The 22,911-nt window shown below is 39.3% G+C and overlaps 1 protein-coding gene and 1 pseudogene across 2 annotated transcripts in view; both read right to left on the bottom strand.

The window, feature by feature from the left end:
* LOC144664341 (uncharacterized) overlaps window positions 1-5,908 on the bottom strand; it is a 42,102-nt gene extending 36,194 nt beyond the window's left edge. The window contains exons 1-7 of the mRNA XM_078525443.1: window positions 5,512-5,908; window positions 3,973-4,326; window positions 3,567-3,602; window positions 2,645-3,010; window positions 2,115-2,210; window positions 874-1,872; window positions 140-499 (exon numbers count right to left, since the gene is read on the bottom strand). Of these exons, the coding sequence (XP_078381569.1) occupies window positions 140-499; window positions 874-1,872; window positions 2,115-2,210; window positions 2,645-3,010; window positions 3,567-3,602; window positions 3,973-4,326; window positions 5,512-5,596 (2,296 nt within the window). The 5' untranslated portion in view covers window positions 5,597-5,908. The remainder of the gene's footprint in view (window positions 1-139; window positions 500-873; window positions 1,873-2,114; window positions 2,211-2,644; window positions 3,011-3,566; window positions 3,603-3,972; window positions 4,327-5,511) is intronic.
* A 1,485-nt stretch (window positions 5,909-7,393) lies between these two features.
* On the bottom strand, window positions 7,394-22,095 carry LOC144664345 (CUB and zona pellucida-like domain-containing protein 1; annotated as a pseudogene). The gene is made up of 10 exons (XR_013572769.1): window positions 21,553-22,095; window positions 19,766-20,120; window positions 19,385-19,411; window positions 18,409-18,774; window positions 17,654-17,758; window positions 17,197-17,247; window positions 16,230-16,595; window positions 15,393-15,615; window positions 9,205-9,470; window positions 7,394-8,833 (listed from the first exon to the last, which is right to left on the bottom strand). The product of XR_013572769.1 is annotated as a CUB and zona pellucida-like domain-containing protein 1 (transcript).
* Window positions 22,096-22,911: the final 816 nt, after the last annotated feature.

Here is a 22,911-nt window from a genome sequence, read left to right as displayed (position 1 = left end):
ATTTGTTGAGTAACAAGGACTCTGACAGCAGAGACCTTTAACTTATGTCTTTATTCAACCACAGCCCACAGTAGGATGCTTGTTAATTTGTTGCTATCCTTCTTAATACTTCCTAATGTAAATCTTTAACATCACTTACCATCGGCAGTGCGGACTGCCTTTCGTCTCGGTGAATACGAAACGATGGATAGAACATGAAGCTTTTTAAAGGAACACTGGAATTCAAACTTAATTCTTCCTTTCCTTGTAATTTCAGCACTCGATTTTGAAGACTTTTCGTCTCCAGTCATGGTGTTGAGATAAATGAAATAGTCCTTTGATGTCCTTTGCTGCGTACCGCACTCCTCCAGCGGAGCACTCAAGAGAGCATGCGTGTCATTAGAGAAAGAGACCTTGCATGATGGGTCCTGCAGATGAAGTGAGCTGATTACCAAATAAGGTCGCAGGATTCGTGATATTGTTATCTCCATGGCATAGTGTTTGCATTTCACGTCTATTCCTGTATAATTAAAAGCATTAAGGAAGACGTTAATTAGCAAACAGTAACATTGCTGCTAAAGTCTTCTAGAGTGAGACTGCCATCCCAAGGAATAAAATAGCCAAGTCAAGAGTGGTTGATCAGGCTTGAACCAAGGATTATGAGTTATTTGTTGTGTGTGATCGTCTAGGTTAGAGTGCGACTTGTGTCTCAACAAAAAGTGTTGTAGGTGACTGACTATTTAACACCTTGTACAGAAGGTACCTTCAAAGTCAAGATGCATGACTGACACACACAGGTCTCCAGATTCTCATTGGCTCTTTTGTCTGACTACTGCCCAGTAGCATTCTTATATATCTTAGGTCTACTACACTTTGTGTTATTTTTCTTCTTACCTTTTGAAGGACTGTCTGTACCGGTACCTGGCGAGTATTGTGTGGTACCTTGCTCTACTGGCGTCGTTCCCGGACGAACAGAGATCTCCTTACTTGTTTCACTTGGCTTGATATTTGTACTCTCGCTTGCAGAATGTACGAATGTGCTTTGATAATTCAAATGTTCAGGTCGAGTGAAAGAACTCGTTGACACTGCAGGTGTTGTTTGTTTGGTCACTAAAGCCGCGCTTTGGTCCGATCTTGAAAACACACTAGTTTTAATGGCTTTAGTTTTGTGTTCAGCAGCTGTTAAAGCACTTTTGACTTCCGTTTCCCCTGGAACTAACGTTTCTTTTTGATAAGATCCTCTAGAAGGAGTTGGCCTTATGAATACCGTTTGTTGCCGCACTGTAGTCTCATTTTGAGACGGTACAATAGAACGACCGGCTTTAATGACCTCAGTCTCTTTACTAGCAACAGAGGTCATTTTGACTTCCGTTGGTATAAAAGACGTCGTAAATTCCCCTGAAGATTTTAATTGGCCAATTGGAGGAATACTGTTGCTGTCCTCAATCTTAACAAAAGAGTTTCCTGAAACGTTAAAAGAGCTTCCAGCTTGTACAAAAGTTTGTTCAGGAATGTTTGGGGAACTAGCGACAATAGTAGCAAGTTTCATGTTGCTTGATCTTATCGAAGACACAGATGTATGCATTACAACTTCACTTGAATGCTTTACGCTTTCTGCACTGGTTTTATCTTTTTGTGGAACAAATGTACGGGACATAATCGAAGAGGAAATGTTCCACTGTGTCTGCAATTCTTTCATCGTTGTCCTCTGAGCTGGTGCATTGCTGGTTATCAGATGCAAACTGTTACTTTCATTAAGTATCGGACGCACAGTTGTTTTGATCACCTGTTTTTGGCTGCTCGTCACACTTTCTTCTTTTGCTGAAGATTTCACAGAGCTTGGTAGTAATAAGGAAGATGTTTCTTGCGTTGTCACTTGTGAGCTTGTCCTTACTTCAAATAAATAGTGGAGGTAAGTAAGGAAAAAGCGTATCATTAGGCAAGATATATTGATACCCTAGATATGTTGCAACAGATGTCATGAAAGTTCCATAAAATAGATCTAGAGAAAACATGATCATGAAATGAGACTATGTCACCAGTGACCATGAAGCCAACTATACTGAAAAAAAACGTGGTGCGTCTCTAAAGTATTTTCAAAAGCAGACGATAGGCGGGTGTTTGCTGGTAATTACCTGGAGCTCTGCAGACCTGTCCTTGTGCATTGAAACCAACTAGAGCAGTGTTTTTTTGAAAGCAATCCGTCGAGCCTGTCGGGCATTCTTCAGGAGCTGAAAGGAAAAATGCGACGTTTTTATAATCGAATATCTTGGGGACTCTGCCACGCTGTATGTATGATCTCGGTAATAAAGTAGAATCAAATAGAACTATTACTTGTAGTGAAAATAGTGCTCCAGAAAGGTACAATACCGGTCACCAAAGAGGTAACATTAAGACAATATGTAAGATGGTGTTTTCAACGTGGATAATTGAAATAAGGTCCAGCATTAAGAAAAAAAAAGTAGTTGGAAAAAGAAAGGGCCCCGTCTCGAATCTGTGGTCACTATATCCGCGTCTTTTGTTGGACAGGGAAGAAGAGGTGTTGCACCCATTAATCAACTTGAACTGCTACATTCAGTTGCAATTATACAAAACGTCTTAACTTTCTGCAAGTTACATGTATAGTAGGCTAGTTTGCTGTCAAAACAATTTACTATAAACTCACCGAGAGCCTTAAAGGTTGCATAGAATCCAGGCCAATTGTTTTTCTTGTAAGACGAAAACTCCAGCCACATTTTCTCCATATAGGAAACAAATGAAAATATGCGTTTGCATCCACAGAGTAATACGACGTCATTGGTATAGTTTCCGCGATACTCGCTTACAGATATCCTGTCATCCCCACAGCTCCCTGGACGGGAATATCGATGATCTTCAATGCCAAGCCAGTGGATTTCGAATTGCACACGGTACCCCGGAGGGGCGACGATTGTCCATAAACAATGCCTACCAGCGCCGTAGTTGTTGGGAAAGTTTGGACTACTTATGACGCCTGATAGTCCTCTTAGCTCGGTGTTAATACCACAGAAATCTGTAAATTAACAGATAATTTTTTATTGAACCTCAAGACAAATCGACCAAAAAAAGTACTCTCTAACTTCGTAGGAAATTTCATCATTGATTTGTTACTTCACAGGCATTTGAATTTACAAAATTCATAATTTTAATGTCCCCAGTTAATGATCATACTTATGGTCAGGAAAAGGTATAAAAAAGCAAGTGCTAATTAGTAATTATAGCTCTTGGCAGATGTACTTTCGCACATTTTGCCACCAATATCATATACAATTTCCACTTCGAAGCTCTTAGATTACCATATTTTCAAAAATTGAAACAGTACTACGAAATATATGAAGATTATCAAAAACATCAAAGTGCTCTGTGCGTTATGAAATGTCGCAAAAGAATATGAAAACTTGATTCCAAGTTTGCGTAGGGGGACGCGATTTGTTTGCATGTGTACAGTTGATTGTGGGCTTTTCACTGAGCATGCTCCATATTGCACAGAGAGTATAGCTACTTAATGATATTTTATTCTGCATGGCTGAAGCAAAATCTTTTGACTATTAAAGGGTGTTAAAACTTACTTGCCGGGTTTTCTCCATTAGAGCAATCAATGTCGTCTGAAGAGTAATGCAAAGGAAATGGTAGTCGTGCGTTACAGGTAGAGTAAGTAAGTAAGAGCAAACACGTAGACGCAGCCTAATTAATGACTAAATGACCATAAGTCCTCGTTATTTACTGAGATAATTAAAATTAGGGAAAGACCTTTAGAACGGGTAAATGCATGCCCATTTAAAAGAATTTTTGATTTTTCCATTTCCCTTTTACCCCTAGACTTACTACGAAAAAGTCTACTTTGACTACTTTTATATAGTCATCCAGAATAACAATTCTAATGAATACTAAAGCGAAAAACAGTTACTTTAGAATTAAAAATTCCATCCAAGAACCATATAATTGCGACTGAACATGCCTGTGTGGTACTCTTACCAGGATTAGTGGCCCTGTATGCAATTCGCAGCTTGTCATTTACGCTGAAAACAGCAGACACCGTTTGAAGGAAAGCAGATCTACCGCTAGAGAAAAGTGTAAGAGAGCCTCTCGCACAGGGGCCATACTTCCCAATCAGAGGACTGATGGTGTTTGCACCATCACGGATTGTCAAATAGTCATCTTCCCCGTTTAGCTCCAGGGTCTCGATCGTAATTCCCAGTCGGTGATTTGCTGGCGCTTGGATTTTCCAAATACAGGTAATGTCACGAGACCTATCCGGGAAGACGGGTGTTGGGATTTCACCAGGGACCTGAGCGTCAATGGCAATGTTGGTGTTCGAGAGAGAACAAGCTGGAACATAAGGAACAATGGTTTAGAAACTGACAGTCAACTCTCTCTAAAACAGACACCGTCCGGACCGGCTCCAACTGTCCGTTAAAAGAAAGTTGACCGTATATCTATCTTAAGAAATATACTTTTTTACACTTTTTTAGTTGTGGACCCTATAAAAACATCTCCAGAAAACACGTAGAAGAGACCCGATAAATGAATCTCGATAGCAGCATACTGCGCACTGTATCTTTGATTTGCCACAAGCGTGACCAGTGGAAGTCCAAAACAATGTAAATGGAGTTTGCGAGTCTGTCAAAACAACTATAAAATTGTTTCAACTTGGCTTGATTAGACACAACTGTTTATCATACTTGACTGATCTTCAGTCTTCACATGCATTAATGTAAATAAAGGTCAGTCAAATGATTGATAGAAACAACAGAACTCTATATGTTTTACACTATTGACGGCATAATTTTTTTATCAAAATGCGTTTTCAGGGATATAAATAGGTAGAATTTGCGTGAGCACGAGTTCGACGCATGGCGAGCTTTGTGCCTCGGGTCAAACTTTAATTGTTTTGTGGCCAGAGCAAGTTTGTTTAGATGTAAAATAACTAAAGGATGAAAACCTTTTTCCAAACTTAAGACTGTAAGATAAAACACGTTATGACATGTGGCTACATACAGATGAAATAACAGGCGAACGCGACGAAAAGGCCCGCTTTTCAGGGCACATAATCAAAACGTGTGAATCAAGACAATGTAAATTGCTCTCAGGCTAAGAAATGCCAGTTGTTTTGGAAAAAATGCCAACCATGCGAGAAGAATAACATCGAAATACTTTCAAAGCTACAATCTGTTTCAAATTGTTTGCTAGGTTTCAACCAAAAGCAGATTTTTGTTTAAGACATAGAAAATGGTTGGTAACGGCTGTTAGTTTTTGGCGCTGTAATGTAAGTGTTTGAATATTGTGATAATGATTTATTAAGTCCACCTGCAGAATTTAAAAAAAAGTTCGTTTTTGTTTAAGGTTATTTATCGACAAATGTTACTTAAGACAACGATGTAAGAGGAAATAAAGAAGAAAGATCTTTGGCCATTTCTTCATCTTGTAGATGTGAATAAATTTTCAAATCACGGGCAAAATTTATATTCATATCATACTGCACAAGTGTTAGATTATTAGTTATACCATACATACCTGCAATATTTGTCTCTGCTTCGATTAAACATGGCACACAGACTGCACTCACGATGAGCAACTTTGATACCAAAAGCAAGTTCATTTTCCGCCTTAGCAAATCACAGACGCACGACACAAACTTCGACACTCTGTCTGGTGGGAAAACATTTCCCAGCTGATAACAACGTCCGCAGACTCGCTTCTAAAAGTGTCCACCTGCGGTTCCGTTTGATCATAAACGCAAATGCCAAACGTTCTAGAGTTTGTTAAGCATGGTAAACCTGCGATGTGCTTTCTTTGTCAATTAACCCCGGGATCGCAGCGACTCAAACGGTGACCACAAAAAGAATTTGAATAAAACAGCTCATATATTTGGCAAGAACTTGAGAAGTTATGTAGCGTGAACGAATGCTATGCTAATCAATGTGGCTTTCTGTGTTATCTGCCCAAAATGTCCGAGTCGATTTATCAATGAATTAAATCACAGAGTAACAAAGGACCCCATTCGGTGTTACTTATTTGCTTTCTTTTGTGGTAAATGATATTTAATGTTGACACTTGATGCTTTTATTATGTGTTTTATACAGTGTATATGCTAAACACAAGTAAAATATGATAATTATGCAGGTCGCTTTTTCGCTCATTCATCAGTAGAACAAACCAAAACATTTCATAGATTTTAAAGTATGCTTGCCTTCTTATCAAAAGGCCTAACTAACTTACAACTCTCCTTTGCTAACTTTGCATAACCGTTCATGACTACAAACAGTTTTACTCTTCACCAAGTATTTCACGTATTTTTGTGTCATTGATGGTGTGTCTGTTTGCCCGCATTACAAGCGGCTCAACAAATAAAGACAGAAGCTTTTATTCTTTGTAATTAGGTGAAAATTATACCCACGCACATAACCCTATCCTTTTATTCACTAAGTACAATGTGTGAATGGAAGGAGTGTCAATTAAGACTTCACTGACTTCATATAACGACCTCAATTTTGGCGGTGGTGCCAGAATGCCTGCCGCTGTTCCAGCCGATGAAGACGTCGTTAATCAAACAGTCAAATTTTAATTCTATCCGGCCGCCTCTAGTTAAATAAGGCGACATGAGTCTAACAAATTCGATTTGTGTCTGTGATCGTTGCACTAAGGCGCAAACACCATTTGGAGCCTTTGAAAGTGGACTTTGCCTTTTATGGAAAGAACAATAGATAAGTCCCTTGTTCTTTGCATAGCAGCTTTGCTTTTTTAAAAAATCTCATCCAAACGTAAACACAACTTGGAAATGCGAGTTCTTCTTGTTGCCCCTGTAAGACCTGTAATTTATTTTCCACAGCAGCAGTTGGGAGAATCTGATGTTATTTCATTAAGTTTGATCAAAAGCAGTCTGTCCCCTGCTGGTTAGTTTATTTTTCCTCATAACATGCGCGGCTGCTTCTGTATCAATATCTCAAGGAGAAAATCGATGTCGATCTCTGTTGGATCTCATATAATTTGCAAAAAAAATGCAAAAAATTTGCAAAGTTTTGATTGTGTTTCACTTAACAATATCTTGAGTAAACAACAGTTACAGTTCTCCATGTGGGGGAGTTTGGATATGATTCATATGAATCGCATCAAAAACCAAACATATTGAGTAAACAATCTACCTTGTTAAAATGGGTTGTTGCAGTAAGGTGTGGGACATTACAATCTTTACTATTCCTTGCTGCTTATCCGATATCACCGATGATGATCCAAGGCAAGTTATGCCCCTTCTTCAAACTTTTTGAGCGTGTTTACTCGTGTTAAAGTAATGCAAATTTTAAACTTTGAAGATATGGCCAAGTTAGAGTTTCTACATTGACAAAGAAATAAGAGATGTGATCTAAAAGTGATAGTCTGATCAAACAAGCCCCATACGTCTAATAAAACAGAATATACTTTATTCAGATTTTTTTCAATGGAACGTACAAGTTCTTCCCTTCACATGTTCTGTTTATCGAAATTCTGTGAATTCCTAAGGTATTGGATAAACTGTCTCACCATTATGGAGCGAGGTTATACTTTTGATCAAAGAAAGTAGCTTAAGTGGATAAAATTTTTCAAATGCTAGGGTTTGAATTGGTTGTAAAATTGATCAATTTATCCGCTACATACAAGGTTAATTATCAAATGGATAAAGTCATAAACCACGCCGTCTCGCGTTCCAGAATGCTATGCAAGAATTTTTAATCTGCATGACTTGTGCTTTGACAGGTTTATAACAAAGTTATATGAATGCAACGGTTCTGTCTTTGGCCATATTCTTTTAGGAACATGACCCAAGATCTTGTTGCTTAAACGGCTGTACCGTTAGCACTTATGCCAGCCAAAGAATCATATCCTCAGATCTGCAAGCATACCATGCACAGCATTAATGGACTTCAGCTTAATACCTTACTGAAGTGGCTGTTAACTTTTTAAATCAGCTTGTTAATCAACAAGTCCGTCTGCGTCCCTGGATAACTCGTGGTTATAACAAACTTTAAAAGACTTAACTGTCCTCATTTTAGTCTAGTACTGCTACCCTAAAACAGCAAGTTGAATTATTGTATTGAAAGATGCGAATGAACTTTGTTTTGCTCGAAGCTGCTTCTGAACAACTTAATATTTGAGCAGGCAGTGCCATGTTGTATAAAAATTGAACGTACTACAGTGGCCTGTACAAAAAGCAATGTCTGCAGAGCAGAAAAAGTCCATTCCTTTGCTACCAAGAGAAACAAGCTCGAGTCGATCAAGCCGTAATGTTAAATCTGATTTCTGCACTACTTCTTTTCATGAGACCAACAATGTTTTCGAAATTACCTTTCGAATAGAATGAGGAAAGAAAACTTGACTTAAGCTCACACTATTTATATAATCCACATGCATGGCCCCACATGAATCAGTTGAAGTAAAATGTGAAGTGGCTAACGTGTTGAAAACGTTTTTATTGTAGGCCATCGTAGAACATCAAGTAAAAATATCACCCTGTGTCTACAGTGTAGTCAACTGATGTTGCTTTGACACTGAAAAAATCCGTTTTGAAAATGTGAGGTAGCTATAGATTTGTCTTAGAGACGACGATGTGTTCTCCACACTTAGGACTAATTCTATGAGCATGATTCAGTTCTTCTCAACATTACAACTAAAACGCAAACCAGCGTCTACATTTCGTCAGCAACAATAAGGGACGCGCCTCTTCCAGAGGAATTACGGCGTCGGCTGAAGATGATCAAAGTAATGATGAGCCCGATAGCAACAGTTGCCAACACTCCCACTAGCACTGCCACGATCAGGACCATGCTGCTGGGGGACTCTGACCCATAGTCCTGCCCATCAGCTGTGGAGAATAAAGTGAACGTTTTATCAAGTTAGAACAGTGCTTATAGGTGACAACTGTCCAGCCGCCCCTCTGCTATAGACAGAATCAGCGAGTTGGCACTAAATCGTGTTCTAGTCACATAAAACGTTTTATTTTGCATTAACCTTCACCAAAAAGGCAAACAGACAGACAGACAGACAGACAGACAGACAAAGAGGCAGGCAGGCAGGCGACAGACAGACAGACAGAGGAGACAGAAAGACAGGTGGACAGACAGACAGACATGTACAGACAGACAGTCTTAAACGTTTTTTCACAATGCATGCTTTATTATTTGCACAAGTCTCGATGCCTTTTGTTGGGAATAGTATATCAGACAAATTACTTACCAGCCTCATTAGTCGTGATCTTGGGTTTCAAAGGTCCGATATAGATCTCCGCACTCATGTCCTCTTCTGCTGACCTCCTTCTCCTCTTACTGACTTCACACCCTCTGACGCATCGTGATCCAGAGTCAGCTTTACGGCAAACCGTCAACTTGCAATGGATGTAGACATCATTGTACCCGGCTTCTTTAAAGCGAAAACCAGCGACATTGAAGAAATGCTTAGAGATTTGGTCGTATTGGTATTCCAAAGTGTTGTCTCGAGAGCAACTGTGAAATAAAAATAATCGCACTTAAGTTTTGTCTATCTCTAAAACTGTGGTAGGCCAAGAAAGCCGTGAGATAGTAAAAGTTACCTATCAAGCAACTTTCCACAGAATAAAAAAAATGTTAAGCCACTTAGCTTGTGAAGTAAACAATCAGAAGAACTTAGTAATTTATTTGTGCATGACCACCAAATACATACGTGTGTATGTAACACACTCTGAAATATTTCATTTATATACATAGCCAAAGCTACTTTCAACCTTGAGTACAAACCATGCACAAATAAAGTTTCTCTTCATAATTTTTTTTTTAATTTGGGCTTTAGCTTTGAGAAAACCCGTCTTTTAAATGGTACTGATATCTTTCGATCTTTTATTTAGCATCGTTGGCGCCCTTTACATTACGTTTTCTTATCTGGCCTTCAGGTCTGAGAAAACCTCGTCTTTTGAATTATAACGATCCTTTTCGAGCTTTTCATTTAAGAGAGGGTCCATATGAAATCCATGCAATATTAAAATTTGAGTCTACATCGACCCTCTCAGATTTCATTTATATTTTGCATGGGGCTACATATTGATATGATAATGCTGTAGGTAGAATATTATCGCAGAATTCTTTAACGTGTGGAAGATATCGTGGTCAACGTGCCCATGGTCGGTTTTGAGCCAAAAAATACCTAAATTTTGACCCATCTTTTGACCAAAATATCTCTGCAAGAATTGAAGCTTTCCATATAAAAATACCACTGTAATTAGTATCACCTAGTACAATTTAATTGATATCATCAATATTTTTTATCGCTCTCACGTTTAGTAGTAAACCTATTTTAAAAATAAGGTATTTTGGGCAATGCGTGACACTAGAGATTTTAGGGTAAAATTACGTTTGAATATCGCCGATGCGGCGTTATTCTGATGGTTCCATTAGCCATTATTTTGTAAAACATTCACTAAATAATAAATTAAAGTCAAAAAAAGTATGTTAAGTTCAATCGGCACGTATGATTTTAGCGTACAAAAATGTGGTACATGTTAGCAAAACAAATACAAAGTTCTGAAAGTTTTAGAACGAGTTTCATAACATGATGGATAGGTCGGCTGAGGACGTGAGAAATACCGCTTACATAAATCCAATAAACCTTTTAGCATCTAAAGTGGTTCGTGATGTTAATTATCCGGCTATTTAGTGCCCATAAATACAGACTTACAGCGTGAGAAAAGGTAAACAAGCCACTTGACATGTTCATCCTCGATCGAATTCAAGCGTATCTTCACGTGCAGATTGGAAAGAGAAAACGTCACTCACTCCTGTCTACCTGGTAGTTATAATGTTCACAAACAATTCTGCAAGGATTTAGTTTCCACTTGTCTCGTAAGCGATGGCCTCAGTACTTCACATTTTCATAAGCCTGGTAAGTTACTTTTCACCCGGGCGCCATGTTGTTTTGGACTAGTACCCAGTCTCTCAAGACTTGCCTCAGTGCTCGATCGAAACGCTGGAATGGACCATTGTTTTACTCGAAGCGTAGTATAGTACAGTACAGACGATTTCTTTCCGTGGCGCTCTCTGTCCAAACAATTTTTCCAGCTGCATCTTTCTGCAGACAATGTTTTTTGATGTCTTCAAACAATTTATGTGGGCATTTTGCTATTGCAAACAATTTTTTTTCAGGATTTTTGATCCCACTTGGCCACTCCTCCAAAAAAATAATGTTGCTTCCCTAACTGAATGTTTGATTTATAGTGTGGATGTCAAAACCATTAATGCCAATTGAAAGGTCTTTCAAAGGCCTTGTTAACAAAATCGAACGACCGCGCAGTTCGATTTTGTTAATAACGCGTATAATTACATACCCAATTGGACTTCACTCAATCTTTATACACTGGGGTTATATCCACCATCTCTCTAGCTCCTGTTCGTACCATATTGCAGATCAATGTGATATATGAAAAAGTTAAAGTAGCTTATACACAGTATTACTTTCAAATTAATGAAAACACTAATGAAGTACTAATAAACCTTAAGTGAGGTTCTCTGCGACAAATCGCTTCGTGTGTACTACTTCAAAAAGTCCCTGCAACAAGGCGTTTGTTCGGTGCACCTGCAGCGAATTTGGAAGAGGGAGAATGCAAACTAGTTTTTGAATTCAATACATGAAGCTCTCTCATTTGTTAGTTTATATTTTGTCGCAGAAGTGCACACACGCTGCGACAAGGCTGCTTTCACTCATTTTGTCACTGCGATCAGTCGCACGAATTTAAACTGGTTTGAGTTCGTGCCTGGTGCAGCCTCGCCCTCGTGGATCATGTCTTTCGTGCGCTGTCGACATGTCGTCATGCTGACGCGTATATTTGCATTCTGCTCGCTTGCTGCAAGTAGTTTCTTTTTCGTTGCTCTAGCCTTCACTATATCCTTCTTTCTTTCATCCGTGCTCTCCACTGGCTTCGGGCAGTGCGACTTAGGGCTTTCCACAAGTTGCTCGAGATTTCCCAAAAAGTTGCCCGTAATATCTCAAAAAGTTGCTCCAAAAATCCAAAAACGTTGCTTCATATAATAAAGGTTGCTCGAAAGTTGCTCCAAAAAATCCAAAACGCTACTTCTAACCAAAAGAATTTTTTCTAAATATATGCTAATTTACCTTTGAGAGTAAGATCTTCAAAGCAGTTTTAAGCAATTTTACAGCAAAAGTATCTAAATAACATATTAAAGGGAATATTATTTTGTTAAGTAACAAGGATTCCTTTAACTGGGAAAAATCGTGAAGATATTGATGACGTCATGTTTGCTAACGAGTTTTGTAATGTTTTATACAGAATGAGCCGAATGTTGAAACGTCTTCAGATGTCCCTCGAAAATCTTCGCCAAACGTCGTAAGTCTTCGGAAACGTTCGTTTTGCCTTAGAACAGCACTCGTATAATCTTCGGAAATCTTCGGTCTGGAAATTGCTTAAAATGCAACAAGTTGCTCGAGAGGAAAAAAGTTGCTCCCAGGGGGAAAAAGTTGCTCGAAACATGAAAAAATGCCAAAAAGTTGCCGAGCAACTTGTGGAAAGCCCTAGTGTGACTCAAAGGGCCTAGATGTGGAGCCGTTTTCTATAGCAACCGTCCAAGCACTTACCTCTCAGTCGGGTTTCCGATTTCGCCTCGGGGCCACTCCGCTGGTGCCTCATTCCTTTTCATTCCCAGCCAAACCCCGCCTTCAATTCGTTGCGTAGCTTAACAGACATTAATGGCAGAGGTCTCGATCCCTGGCGCAGAACAGAAGGACCGTAGACTCTGGGAGCGAGAACGGATCATTCCATCTCAAGTCTCTGGTGCATGCGCACAATTAAACCGGAACCATAAATGGCCCAGAGGGCAGAGGACGGCCCAGTTCGGTCAAGGCTGACGGAAAATGCGCAAGTTCTTGGAACGAAATTTAATATCTAAACTCGTTTATCAACCGCTGGTTAAGGGGAACGAAGACCCTGGGAACAAGGATCCAGAACAATTTCAACAAATTTAGAATCACCTGTATCTCTGATAGTGCTCCTACTTATTTCCTAATTTAAAGCTAGAATGACGGACCGACGTATCAACGGAATTAAATATTTGTATAAGTGTAGATCAGCGTGCCTTTTTACAACTCATGATTCGTCTTTGCCTTGACCAGGTTTTTGAAAGTTCGTTTTCAATGACACTCATAATCATACTCTTTTGTTCTATTTTATCTTTCCTGTAGGCAATCCTTAGAATAAATGTAAATGTGTGAAATACTGTAAATGATTTAATAAACGCCCCACTCTCAAATAAACGCCTCCCCCTGAGGTGTAAAATTTGTATTAGAGGCCTCTACTAATAAACGTCCCGTGTCTAATACACACCCCTGCTCCCCACCATCACCCCCCCCCCCCTCCTCAATAAAAAAAGAAAAAAATATATTCGCCTCAAAATTCAAGTAAACGTTTCATGGAGTAAAAAACACGCAATTTTCTTTAGTTAGTTAATTGATTCACTCGGACATCGAAGGGACCAAAGGGGGTTAAGGAGCTAGCTAGCCAACATGGTTTACCCCGATGCGATGACGATGAAGACATCGATATCGAACAATCTGTGAACGACATCTTTAGGCTTTGCATTAGAAAAGATTAGAGTAGTCTCCTACTCACAAAATCTGTTTCCTATCTTTATCCGGGAGCAAACTACGCGTCATATTTACATCCTTGTTTGTCTATTTGTTTCGTTACAGTTAGAGTGAAATCATGGGCTCACGCTGGTGAAATGAATGCCCCTTTTCTACTAAACGCCTCATATTTATTTAAAACTCCTGCATGTACCCCTTAAATTAAAAAGCCCTGGCGTTTATAAGATTATTTACGGTAAGTCGGTATTAAAGGCTAATTTTTCGATTTTAATTTTTCAAAATTAAAAAAGGTGGAAAATTAAAGCCATGGCGATTTGTGGCGTATTGGATCATTTATAGATGACTCAATACATATCCCATGGCCCCTGAATGTCAGGTCCTTCTTGAAAGCACATAAACGAAGCCATGACGATCACAATATGATCTGAGTCAGAGTGAAATTTGAGACATGAAATTTGAGATAAAATTCAGAAGTCGGTCTGTCACGCAATCAACTATTGTCGGTGTTCTTCGAAGAACGACAGCACCAAAAACCACTTGTGCCGCAGATTCTTACTGGATGAAAACGATGACTACATAATTTCTTTGCAGTGGAAACATGTTTTTTATATGTGAACAAAACACGCGACGGAATTCTAAAACAAGTCGGTTTTCATGATCGGTGGATATTATATTTGATGCCTCGCCGCCAACTTGTTTTGATAACATCTGTTCTTAAATTACTATGATGCTGGCAAATACGACAAAATGCAGCTTACACACCAAGAGGGCGATGCCAAAAACCCTTGAAGGAAATGACTGTTATGCAATGATGCTTGCTTGTGAGGATATCTTTCAAATTGGTGCAATACGACCAGCAGGTTGGTATGACCTTTGTGTTCGTTTGAATTTGTTTAATTTGCTTATTACCAGCCAACGACTTCCAGTAGTTAAAACTACTAACGATTTAAAAGTAGTTTTATGCAAAAAGCTTCATAACGATGTTTTACTTCTTATAGCAACATTCTATTCAGTTTATATTTTACAAACTCTGAACTTATCACGATTTCCGTGTTGAGCTCATTTGCATATTGTCACGAAGTTAACACCATTTATTGATGCGAACCTGTAATTCCTCTTAAACTTAACAGAGATTTTATTTGATAAATAGGGACACCATTTCCTTGGCAATCTATTGATACTTTCAAATTCGATTGAAGAAACGCCGCATGTCTACAAACAACGACTTTTGAAACCCCACTTTTTTGATACGAATTGAATAAGGAGATTTGGAATTTTGCTTTCAGCCAAACGCAGCAAATGACACAAGTTTACTGAACGTTTTTCTATTGTTCGGGACTTGATTTGTCTTATGTAAAAGTTTCGTATCATTTCTTTTTATATTTAGCATGTAGCAGGGGATCAAACATGGTGAATATTTTTAGGTCAAATTTAAGTACTTTCCACTGTCTGACAGTTTGATTGACATTTCTCCAAAACAATAAACAATTGAACCAAAATATTGCACATGGTTAATGTACTAGTGAAGTTACACAAGTGTGCCAAATTTGAGGGAAATCGGTGAGATGCGCTGTAGACTCGCCTGCATGGTTCTCGTGCGGACTCACTCTTAACACTGTTGACATTTACTTAGGACTTAATAATGTTCAGCAAATTTCTTCAAACTTTGCATCAGTTTATCATCGTTATGGCACCTACTCAGTAAATCATTGTAACAGAGTGGTCTATTCACGTAATCATGATTTATCACCTAATCATGTAGTCATACAATTGATTACATTTGCTTTATAGTTTCAACTTACGCGTTTTCAATGATAAGGTGGTCGGGAGTGGAATCAAAACGTGAAGATGATGTGGCCTTGCAAACATCCGGGAATACAATCAATTCCGAGTCGGCAGACTCCACTCGGAAACCAAAGTACATCCTCTGACCCAGTCCCACTTCCTTTGGAAACTCCGTGACTGTTTCGTTGTTGCTGTTATTCTCGTACATGTCCATGAAATATGTAAAGTTGCCAAACCCATCTAGAAATCGTACAAACAATATGATTTAAAACCTTTACATGTAGTTCTTGCACTACTCCAAGAGGGGGTGGGCAGGGTACTTCCCGAAAATTTGGGTGAGGTGTGTGGCACTTTTTTTGAAACCTTTATCCTATTTCAGACCAAAATATGTGGTTTTCACCACCGCATTTCAGATCTGAACCAAGAATAAATGCTCTATTTCTGACCAGACATTTTCCAGACACTTCTTCAAGCTGGGTAAAAATTTTAGAAGTGCTTCAAAGTTCCCGATGGTAATTAAATTGCACTCTAATGCAAGAAATGAGAATGATATCTAATTGCTAACCCGAGTACACAAACAATACCCATGAAGACCAAAATTTTAAAGTTATATATCCTAGTTTTGACCAAATCGACTCGAAAACCATACACTTTGGGGCTGCTCATACATATATAGCTTACATAAAGTAGTCCTGCCCCCTCGGGATAGTAATCTCTCAAGGATCAAAAATGCTAATTTGTACACGCCGGCAAACGGTTGGTCGGCCATCAATTTCCATTTATGTAGTATACCAATCAAAAGGAGCGCGTGTGTTTTTCACGCACCCTCAATTGCATTAAGTTTTCCAAGTTACCTGCGTCCGTTACGACAAGCGTGGTCCTTGGATCGTACGACACTTTTGAGATGGTGGCCTTCTTCTCATACCCACACTTAAACGGAATAATCTCCGTGTGTTCACGCGTTATTGCGTCATCTTCAGACGGCTGACCTGCTTTTAGGTAAACCTTGTTCTTGTAGTAAATCTTCTCTCCATCGTCTTCCTGTTCAGTGTTGCAGGCCTCAAGTCCAAAAGTGAACTTAACCATGCTATCGTCTTTATAACTGACAACGCAAGCCTCGTCCTCAAGGTGAAGGACAGAGTCGTTGACAATAAGACCTGGAAAATCTGACTTCTGCAGAGTTACCTCGATGTAGTCAGGTCGGCAAACAATTTGTATTTCTAAAAGTACAAAAAATAACATGTTAAAGAAATGAAATTTGTAAACAAGAAGTTGGCTTTTAGGCAGCCAAAATAACTCTTTGTGCTGGCTAAACCGTCTTCTGGGTAGCCATGAGATGGACCCCTGCAGGAAGTGAAAAAGGGACGCCCTAAAGTGATATGGTGAAGGTCAGTGGAAAACGAGATGACAGAGGCTGGATGGAACTGTGGCCAGATTCAACGGTGGTCATCAGACACACAGCATTGGCATTCGTTGGCGACGGCCTAACATACATACATCAGTTTTTTTACTCTCGGATTTGTATAGTAGCTTATACAGCTAATATCTCCGAGCATTCCACAGTAAGCACAGTACAATGGGCAAAGACCAGACCACAACACCGGGAACTCCATGCCCTTGTACGTTCTTTTACGCCTTGTGTGCTACTACTACGAAGAGGGTTAGAGGTAAGGTAATTTTAATCTATGAAATTAAATTTATGTAATAACAGAACCTTAGAATTATTATATTGCAGCAAAAGCGATAAACTTATAGCTTCTAAATTACTTTTTTTTTTTTTCTTATGACAATACTGTGCAGATTTACGGGTTATTAACTTACTAGCTTCAGAATCCAATGTTATGTTTCCGCCATCTTTAGAAACTAACTCTTCTGAAAAGAAAAAAAAAACACAGCCTGATCAACGAACATAAGGTACGCTTTCAAGTCTTGTCGAAGAGAAAATTTCGTCAAAAATTCTCCGTGTCATATTTTCAACTCTCTTCGCTATTCTCGGTGTTTGGACATCCTGATGAAACGCTGCCTCTCGTGTTTGATATATTACTTTCAGAGGGATATAAACATATCATTTGGTCGTTGTTGATGTTTTTTTGTTTCAATCTGAAAGGTTAAAACATATAGCAAACAGGCCTTAAACACAGCATGCTTTAATACGACCGATTCATACAGCTAGCATGCTACAGCTTTCAACTCCGACCCCTCACTACCACCAGTCAGAGGCCGCGCGTCACTTAGGACTTCATGTTACTGTTACATTTATTAATGCGGATACACTTACCTGGACTCGGCGGGGCTCTACAGACCTGCCCTTGTGCGTTGAAACCAATTGGAGCAGTTTTCTTTCGAGGGCAATTTGTTTCACCTGCGGGGCATTCTCTAGGAGCTAGGAGAAAAATATAAATAAGATCAGGCATGATGAAACTCTTTATAAAGCGTAGTGGAGTTGAATTCGGTAACACCGAACACAAATCCATTTGGTAATAGGAAGCTGCATAACCACTAAGCCACGTTGCAAGTTTGCCACTCTATGCTTAATATTATCCTATACCCTTGTACTCAGCCAAAGAGCATGGGAGTTGTTCAGCATCCCCAGAAGTGTCTAGTTATATATTACTGTTATGCCCTTCCCTTTAAAAGGGACACTGTCACTGGGATTTTCTGCTTTTCAGTATAAATAACTAAAATTGGTGAAGAACTCTCGCTCGTACACGAAATGCACCTAGACCATCAAGTTGAAAGGATAAGGCAAATTGTGTTGAAGGAAGAGGGAAGCCGTTATTAATTTTTAGCTGTTTCTCCAGGCCACAAGCTCAGAACTTGAAAAGGTCAGCCTAACTTTTTCAGGTTGAGATCTAAAATTCCTGGCTGGTGTCATCGCAACAAAATCACTTGTTTATAGCTCCAGTACACTGGGATAGTAATTTATAACAAAACTGGACCACCATTTGTTGGTTTCCATAAGTTTTTAGGCTCTTGAATTTTTGAAGTGAAGCTGGTGACAGTGCCCCTTTAAAAACAAAAGAAAACACTTACAGAGAGCTTGGTATGTTGCATAGAAACCAGGCCAGTTGTGTTTCCTGAAGGAGTCAAACCTCAGAAACATCTCCCTCTCGTAGGAAACAAATGAAAACAAGCGTTTGCATCCGCAAAGTAGGTCAACATCTCTGGTGAAGTTGTTGCGATGTTCGCTTATCTTGACACTGTCATCCCCACAGCTCCCTGGACGGGAGTATCGATGGTCTTCAATACCAAGAAAATGAATTGCGAATTGTACGCGGTACCCTGGTGGGGCTTTGATCGTCCATTCACAAGTCTCACTGGCGTCGTAGTTGTTGGGAAAGTTTGGGCTGGTTACGACACCTGACCGTTCTGTTAGCTCGTTGTCCACTCCGCAGAAACCTGGACATTAACAGCAAAAATAAATAAACAAATAAAAATACAACTTTGTAACAATGTATATAGATTTTTATTTTGTTGTGTTCTTGGGCAAGACACTTTACTTTCGTAGTGCCTCTCTCCCTCTAGGTGTATATATGGGTACCAGTGGATTTAATGCTGGGGGAAACTCTGCGATGGACTAGCATCCCATCCAGGGGGGAGTAGAAATACTCCTAGTCGCTTAATGCTACGGAAACCGGGATAAGCTCCCGCTGTATGGGTCACTTGGCTAAACGCAGACTTTACCTTTACCTAGCCTGATAACTCTTAGAAAAAAATAAAAATAGATAAAATAACTCTTAGAGCGCGAAAACCCTAAAATCGCTCATGAAAACGCACAGAAAAGCTCTAAAAAACTTCAAACCCAGCGCGAACAATGATTGTTGGCACAGAGACGAACTTGGCAGAAACACTGCATTGTGGGTTTTTCATTGAATACTTTTCATGACTCAACTAGACTGCTCCAATGTTGACAAACCAAATTATCCGGTTATTGCTCGCTGGTGCTTTACAGATAGTGCAAAGAGAAAAGCTGCATTTTAACTGTGATTAAAATGACCCAGGAACTTACTTGGTTGGTTTGTGCACTCAATGTCGTCTGTGGAACAAAGTAAATAACAGATTACTTGAATGTGCTTTAAATAATGTAGTGTTACTAAGGAGATGAAGTGGATCAACAAGAAATCATTCATAGTCAAACAAATAAAAAGATGAATACGTAAAACTGCAGAATTATAATCACTGACTGATAACAAACAGACAGACAGACAGACAGACAGACGGACAGATTAGACAGACGGACGGACGGACGGACAGGCAGACAGACAGACAGACAGACAGACATTGTTATAGCCAAATCTCAGTTCTGGCTGAGCATAAGGGTCTATTTATTCGTGCACTGAAATAACAACATTAGCAAAAATTGCAGTATATGAGAAATAGCTGCTCTTACCAGGTTCAATCGGTTTATACGCAATTTTTAGCTCGTCATCCACGCTGAAAGCAGCAGACACGGTTTGAAGAAAAATTGAACTCCCCGCTCGAAAACAGTGTTAGAGAGCCAGTGGCACAGGGACCATACTTCCCAATCAGTGGGCTGACGTTGTCAGCGCCATCTCGAACGACCAAATAGTCGTCCTGTCCATTTAGCTTCAGCGTCTTGATCGTGATTTCCAGTTGGAAATTTTCTGGCGCTTGGATTTTCCAGGTGCAGGAAGGGGAACTAGCACCATCCGGGAACTGAGGGGTTAAGATTTCACCCGGCACCTGAGCATCAATGGCAATGTCGGTGTTCGAGGGAGAACAAGCTGGAACATAAATAAACAAGTACGGTTCTTGCTTTAATGTCTTTGGATCAAACCCTTGTGTTTTAACATTCAAATATAGCTCGTTATTGGCCGTATCAAGTCTCGTGTGATGTGATATGATGCTGTACAACGCGGTTCTGTCTTTTCAGTCTTTTAACGAAACCCTTGTTTTGTGACCATTCTAATCAAAGCTATTGCCGGAGCAGTACTTACGTGTGGCACTGTTTAATATGCTACCTGTACAAGGTGGTTCTAACTTTAAAGTCCGTGGATAAAACTGGCTTGTTATGTGATCATAAATGTTTAAAATAAAAACTATTGAGCAGTACTATCGTGAAATCTCTATATTTATTTTACAACTTTTGTAAAATGTAATTCGTGAATTTTTTTCCAATTCGAACTCCGTCACTCTTGGAATGACAAAGTTGCCTTTTATAATTCACTTAGCTTCCGCTTTAAACAAATCTGGTAAATGAAGGTCCGAAAATTTCGAATTTAAAAGACTTGAACTATGTCATAACACTTTTCGCGCCGAAATGACTACTTTAGCTATTTCCGCTGACTAGCAAGTACAACAGTCTGATGCACCGCGAGCTAAAATTATGCCTCAAGTAAAACTCTATTGTCTGTGATAAATGCGGTTCTGCTTTTTGTATACAACTGTATAACTTAAAGATGGGAGGGGTTTTCGACATTTGAAAGCAACTACACCACGCTATGACATTTATGCCGTTTTAAATCACAGGTGTAGCTAACAATCAAAGATGCTTTAAGCTTAAGTTATTAAAATTTAAATTGTTACGATTGTTAACCAAATAGAATGCCAACTATCAGAACCATGTGAGAACCATAACAAGTTATAATTTGTTTCAAATTGTTTGTTCTGTTTTCAGTACAAAGAAGCTTTTCGTTTAGATAGATATAAAGCGGCAGTTGCGTTCGTCCGTCGGATAAGTCTGACTGTTCACCCGTATTTATGCACAGACGAATTATCATACGAGCTCACGACTGTTTACCCAAGTTTGAACCAGACGGATGACCTGCCTCTAGTAGAAATTCAGTAAATTATGACAGCATACCGAGACTGCGGAGTCGAGTGCTAACAATAATAACGGATATTACTTAGAAAATTCGTATGAACTAATGATCCGTCGCTATGCCATTAATTGAGACAATTATTTGTTAAGTTCATTTGCAGAATCTCAACAGTCATGCCCTTTAATTAAGGTGTTCTGGATTCATCGCGCGGTGAATATCTTTCCTTAAGCGTGGAAGATGACCATACTTAAAAGCGAACTTTAGGAAAAGGGGAATCTGTGGCTTACAGATACCCAATAAATACGAACACCTTTTGATTAACTTATTTTGACACATGTTTTGACCAAGCTGCACCATTACAGAAAGAACCATATTACAATACACCCATTGATACCTGTAGTGAGTCCTTCTGCTTCTGTTATGAATGGCGCACAAACTGCAACCACAATGAGCAACCCTGCAAACTGCAGCAAGTTCATTTTCAACCGGCAAGCAGATCACAGACGCGCGAGACCAGCCTCCACCTTGCGTATAGTAGAAACTGATTTCTCAGCTGATAACAACGTCCGCAGATTGACTTGGCCGCAGAAAGGTCCGACAGCGGTTCCGTTTGATTGATCATAAACAAAAATAATGAAAATTCTAGATTTTGTTAAGTATGGTCCTCCTGCGCCGTGCTCCTTGCCAATCAACCCCGGGGTCGTTTCGTGACCGCAAAAAAAGCATTTGAATAATAACCCTGCATGTGTTGACGGTTGAAACTTACTGACGCAACACGAACGCGCTTAAAAATGAAAGTGGCATTCGCTGTTATGTGCCAAAAAAAGGCCGAGTTGTTTTATCAATGAATAATCAGAAAAGTCACGACAAAGGACCTCATTTACTATTACTTTGTTGTTAGCTTTTCTTTGTGTTACCTACTAGGCCTCGGGCCCGCTTTACGGCCGGCCCGCCTCAAAAGGACACCTCGTGTCCATATGAATGTCCATACCGCACTGCTTTCGCTCCCTTGCAAACACTTCTTCTCTTTAACTTGTTTAATAAGGATTTCTCGTTAATACAGACAGTTTCTGCGGCCAACGCTGTCCACAGCAACTGCACCTTTTTTGAATTTTATAAGTTTCAGTGTTGACACTTACCTCGCCGCTTTAATTATGTTTTAGACAAAAGAAGATACAAGTAAATTATGCAAATTATGCGGGTGTGTTTCTGGCATTGAGTTGCATCTGTTTGTTATTTAGCCACACAAACCGCTTGGTAAAGCAAAACAGCATCTTTTTTTCACGTTTTTCCTTAATTTTAAATTATACGCGGGCACAAAAATGCCTGGATTGACATACATGCATACTTCTATTCACACGTGTCGATTAACTTTTCAGTGACGCCATTGCCGACCTTACTGATGGCAATGGTGCCAAAAAGACTCTGTCGATGTTATCGTTGAAACAGTTTAAGCCACAAGATAAGAATTAAATATTTTCTCCGCCTCTTGTAGAAGCGACCACTAACATCAAGTTACACGTCTATGAGATTCTATGGTTGTAAACATCTAAAGATTGCACGTGGCGATAGTGCAAGAAAGCCATTCAGACGGCGACTTAGCCTTTATTAAAAAAAAGACAATAGGTAATTAACTTTTTTGTTCTTTGCAAAGTAGCTTTGCCTTTTATATTCGGTAAACAGGTTAGCCTGAGCAACGCGAAAGTGTAAATGTTTCTTGTTTTGTCTTTTTATTAATTTCCCATAGAGTAGT

This window comes from Oculina patagonica, chromosome 8 (genome assembly GCF_052425735.1).
Source record: "Oculina patagonica isolate OP01 chromosome 8, crgOcupat, whole genome shotgun sequence".
In the NCBI taxonomy this organism is placed as follows: domain Eukaryota; kingdom Metazoa; phylum Cnidaria; class Anthozoa; order Scleractinia; family Oculinidae; genus Oculina; species Oculina patagonica.
Note: the sequence above shows the minus strand (reverse complement) of the source record. Positions and strands in the feature narration are given on the sequence as shown.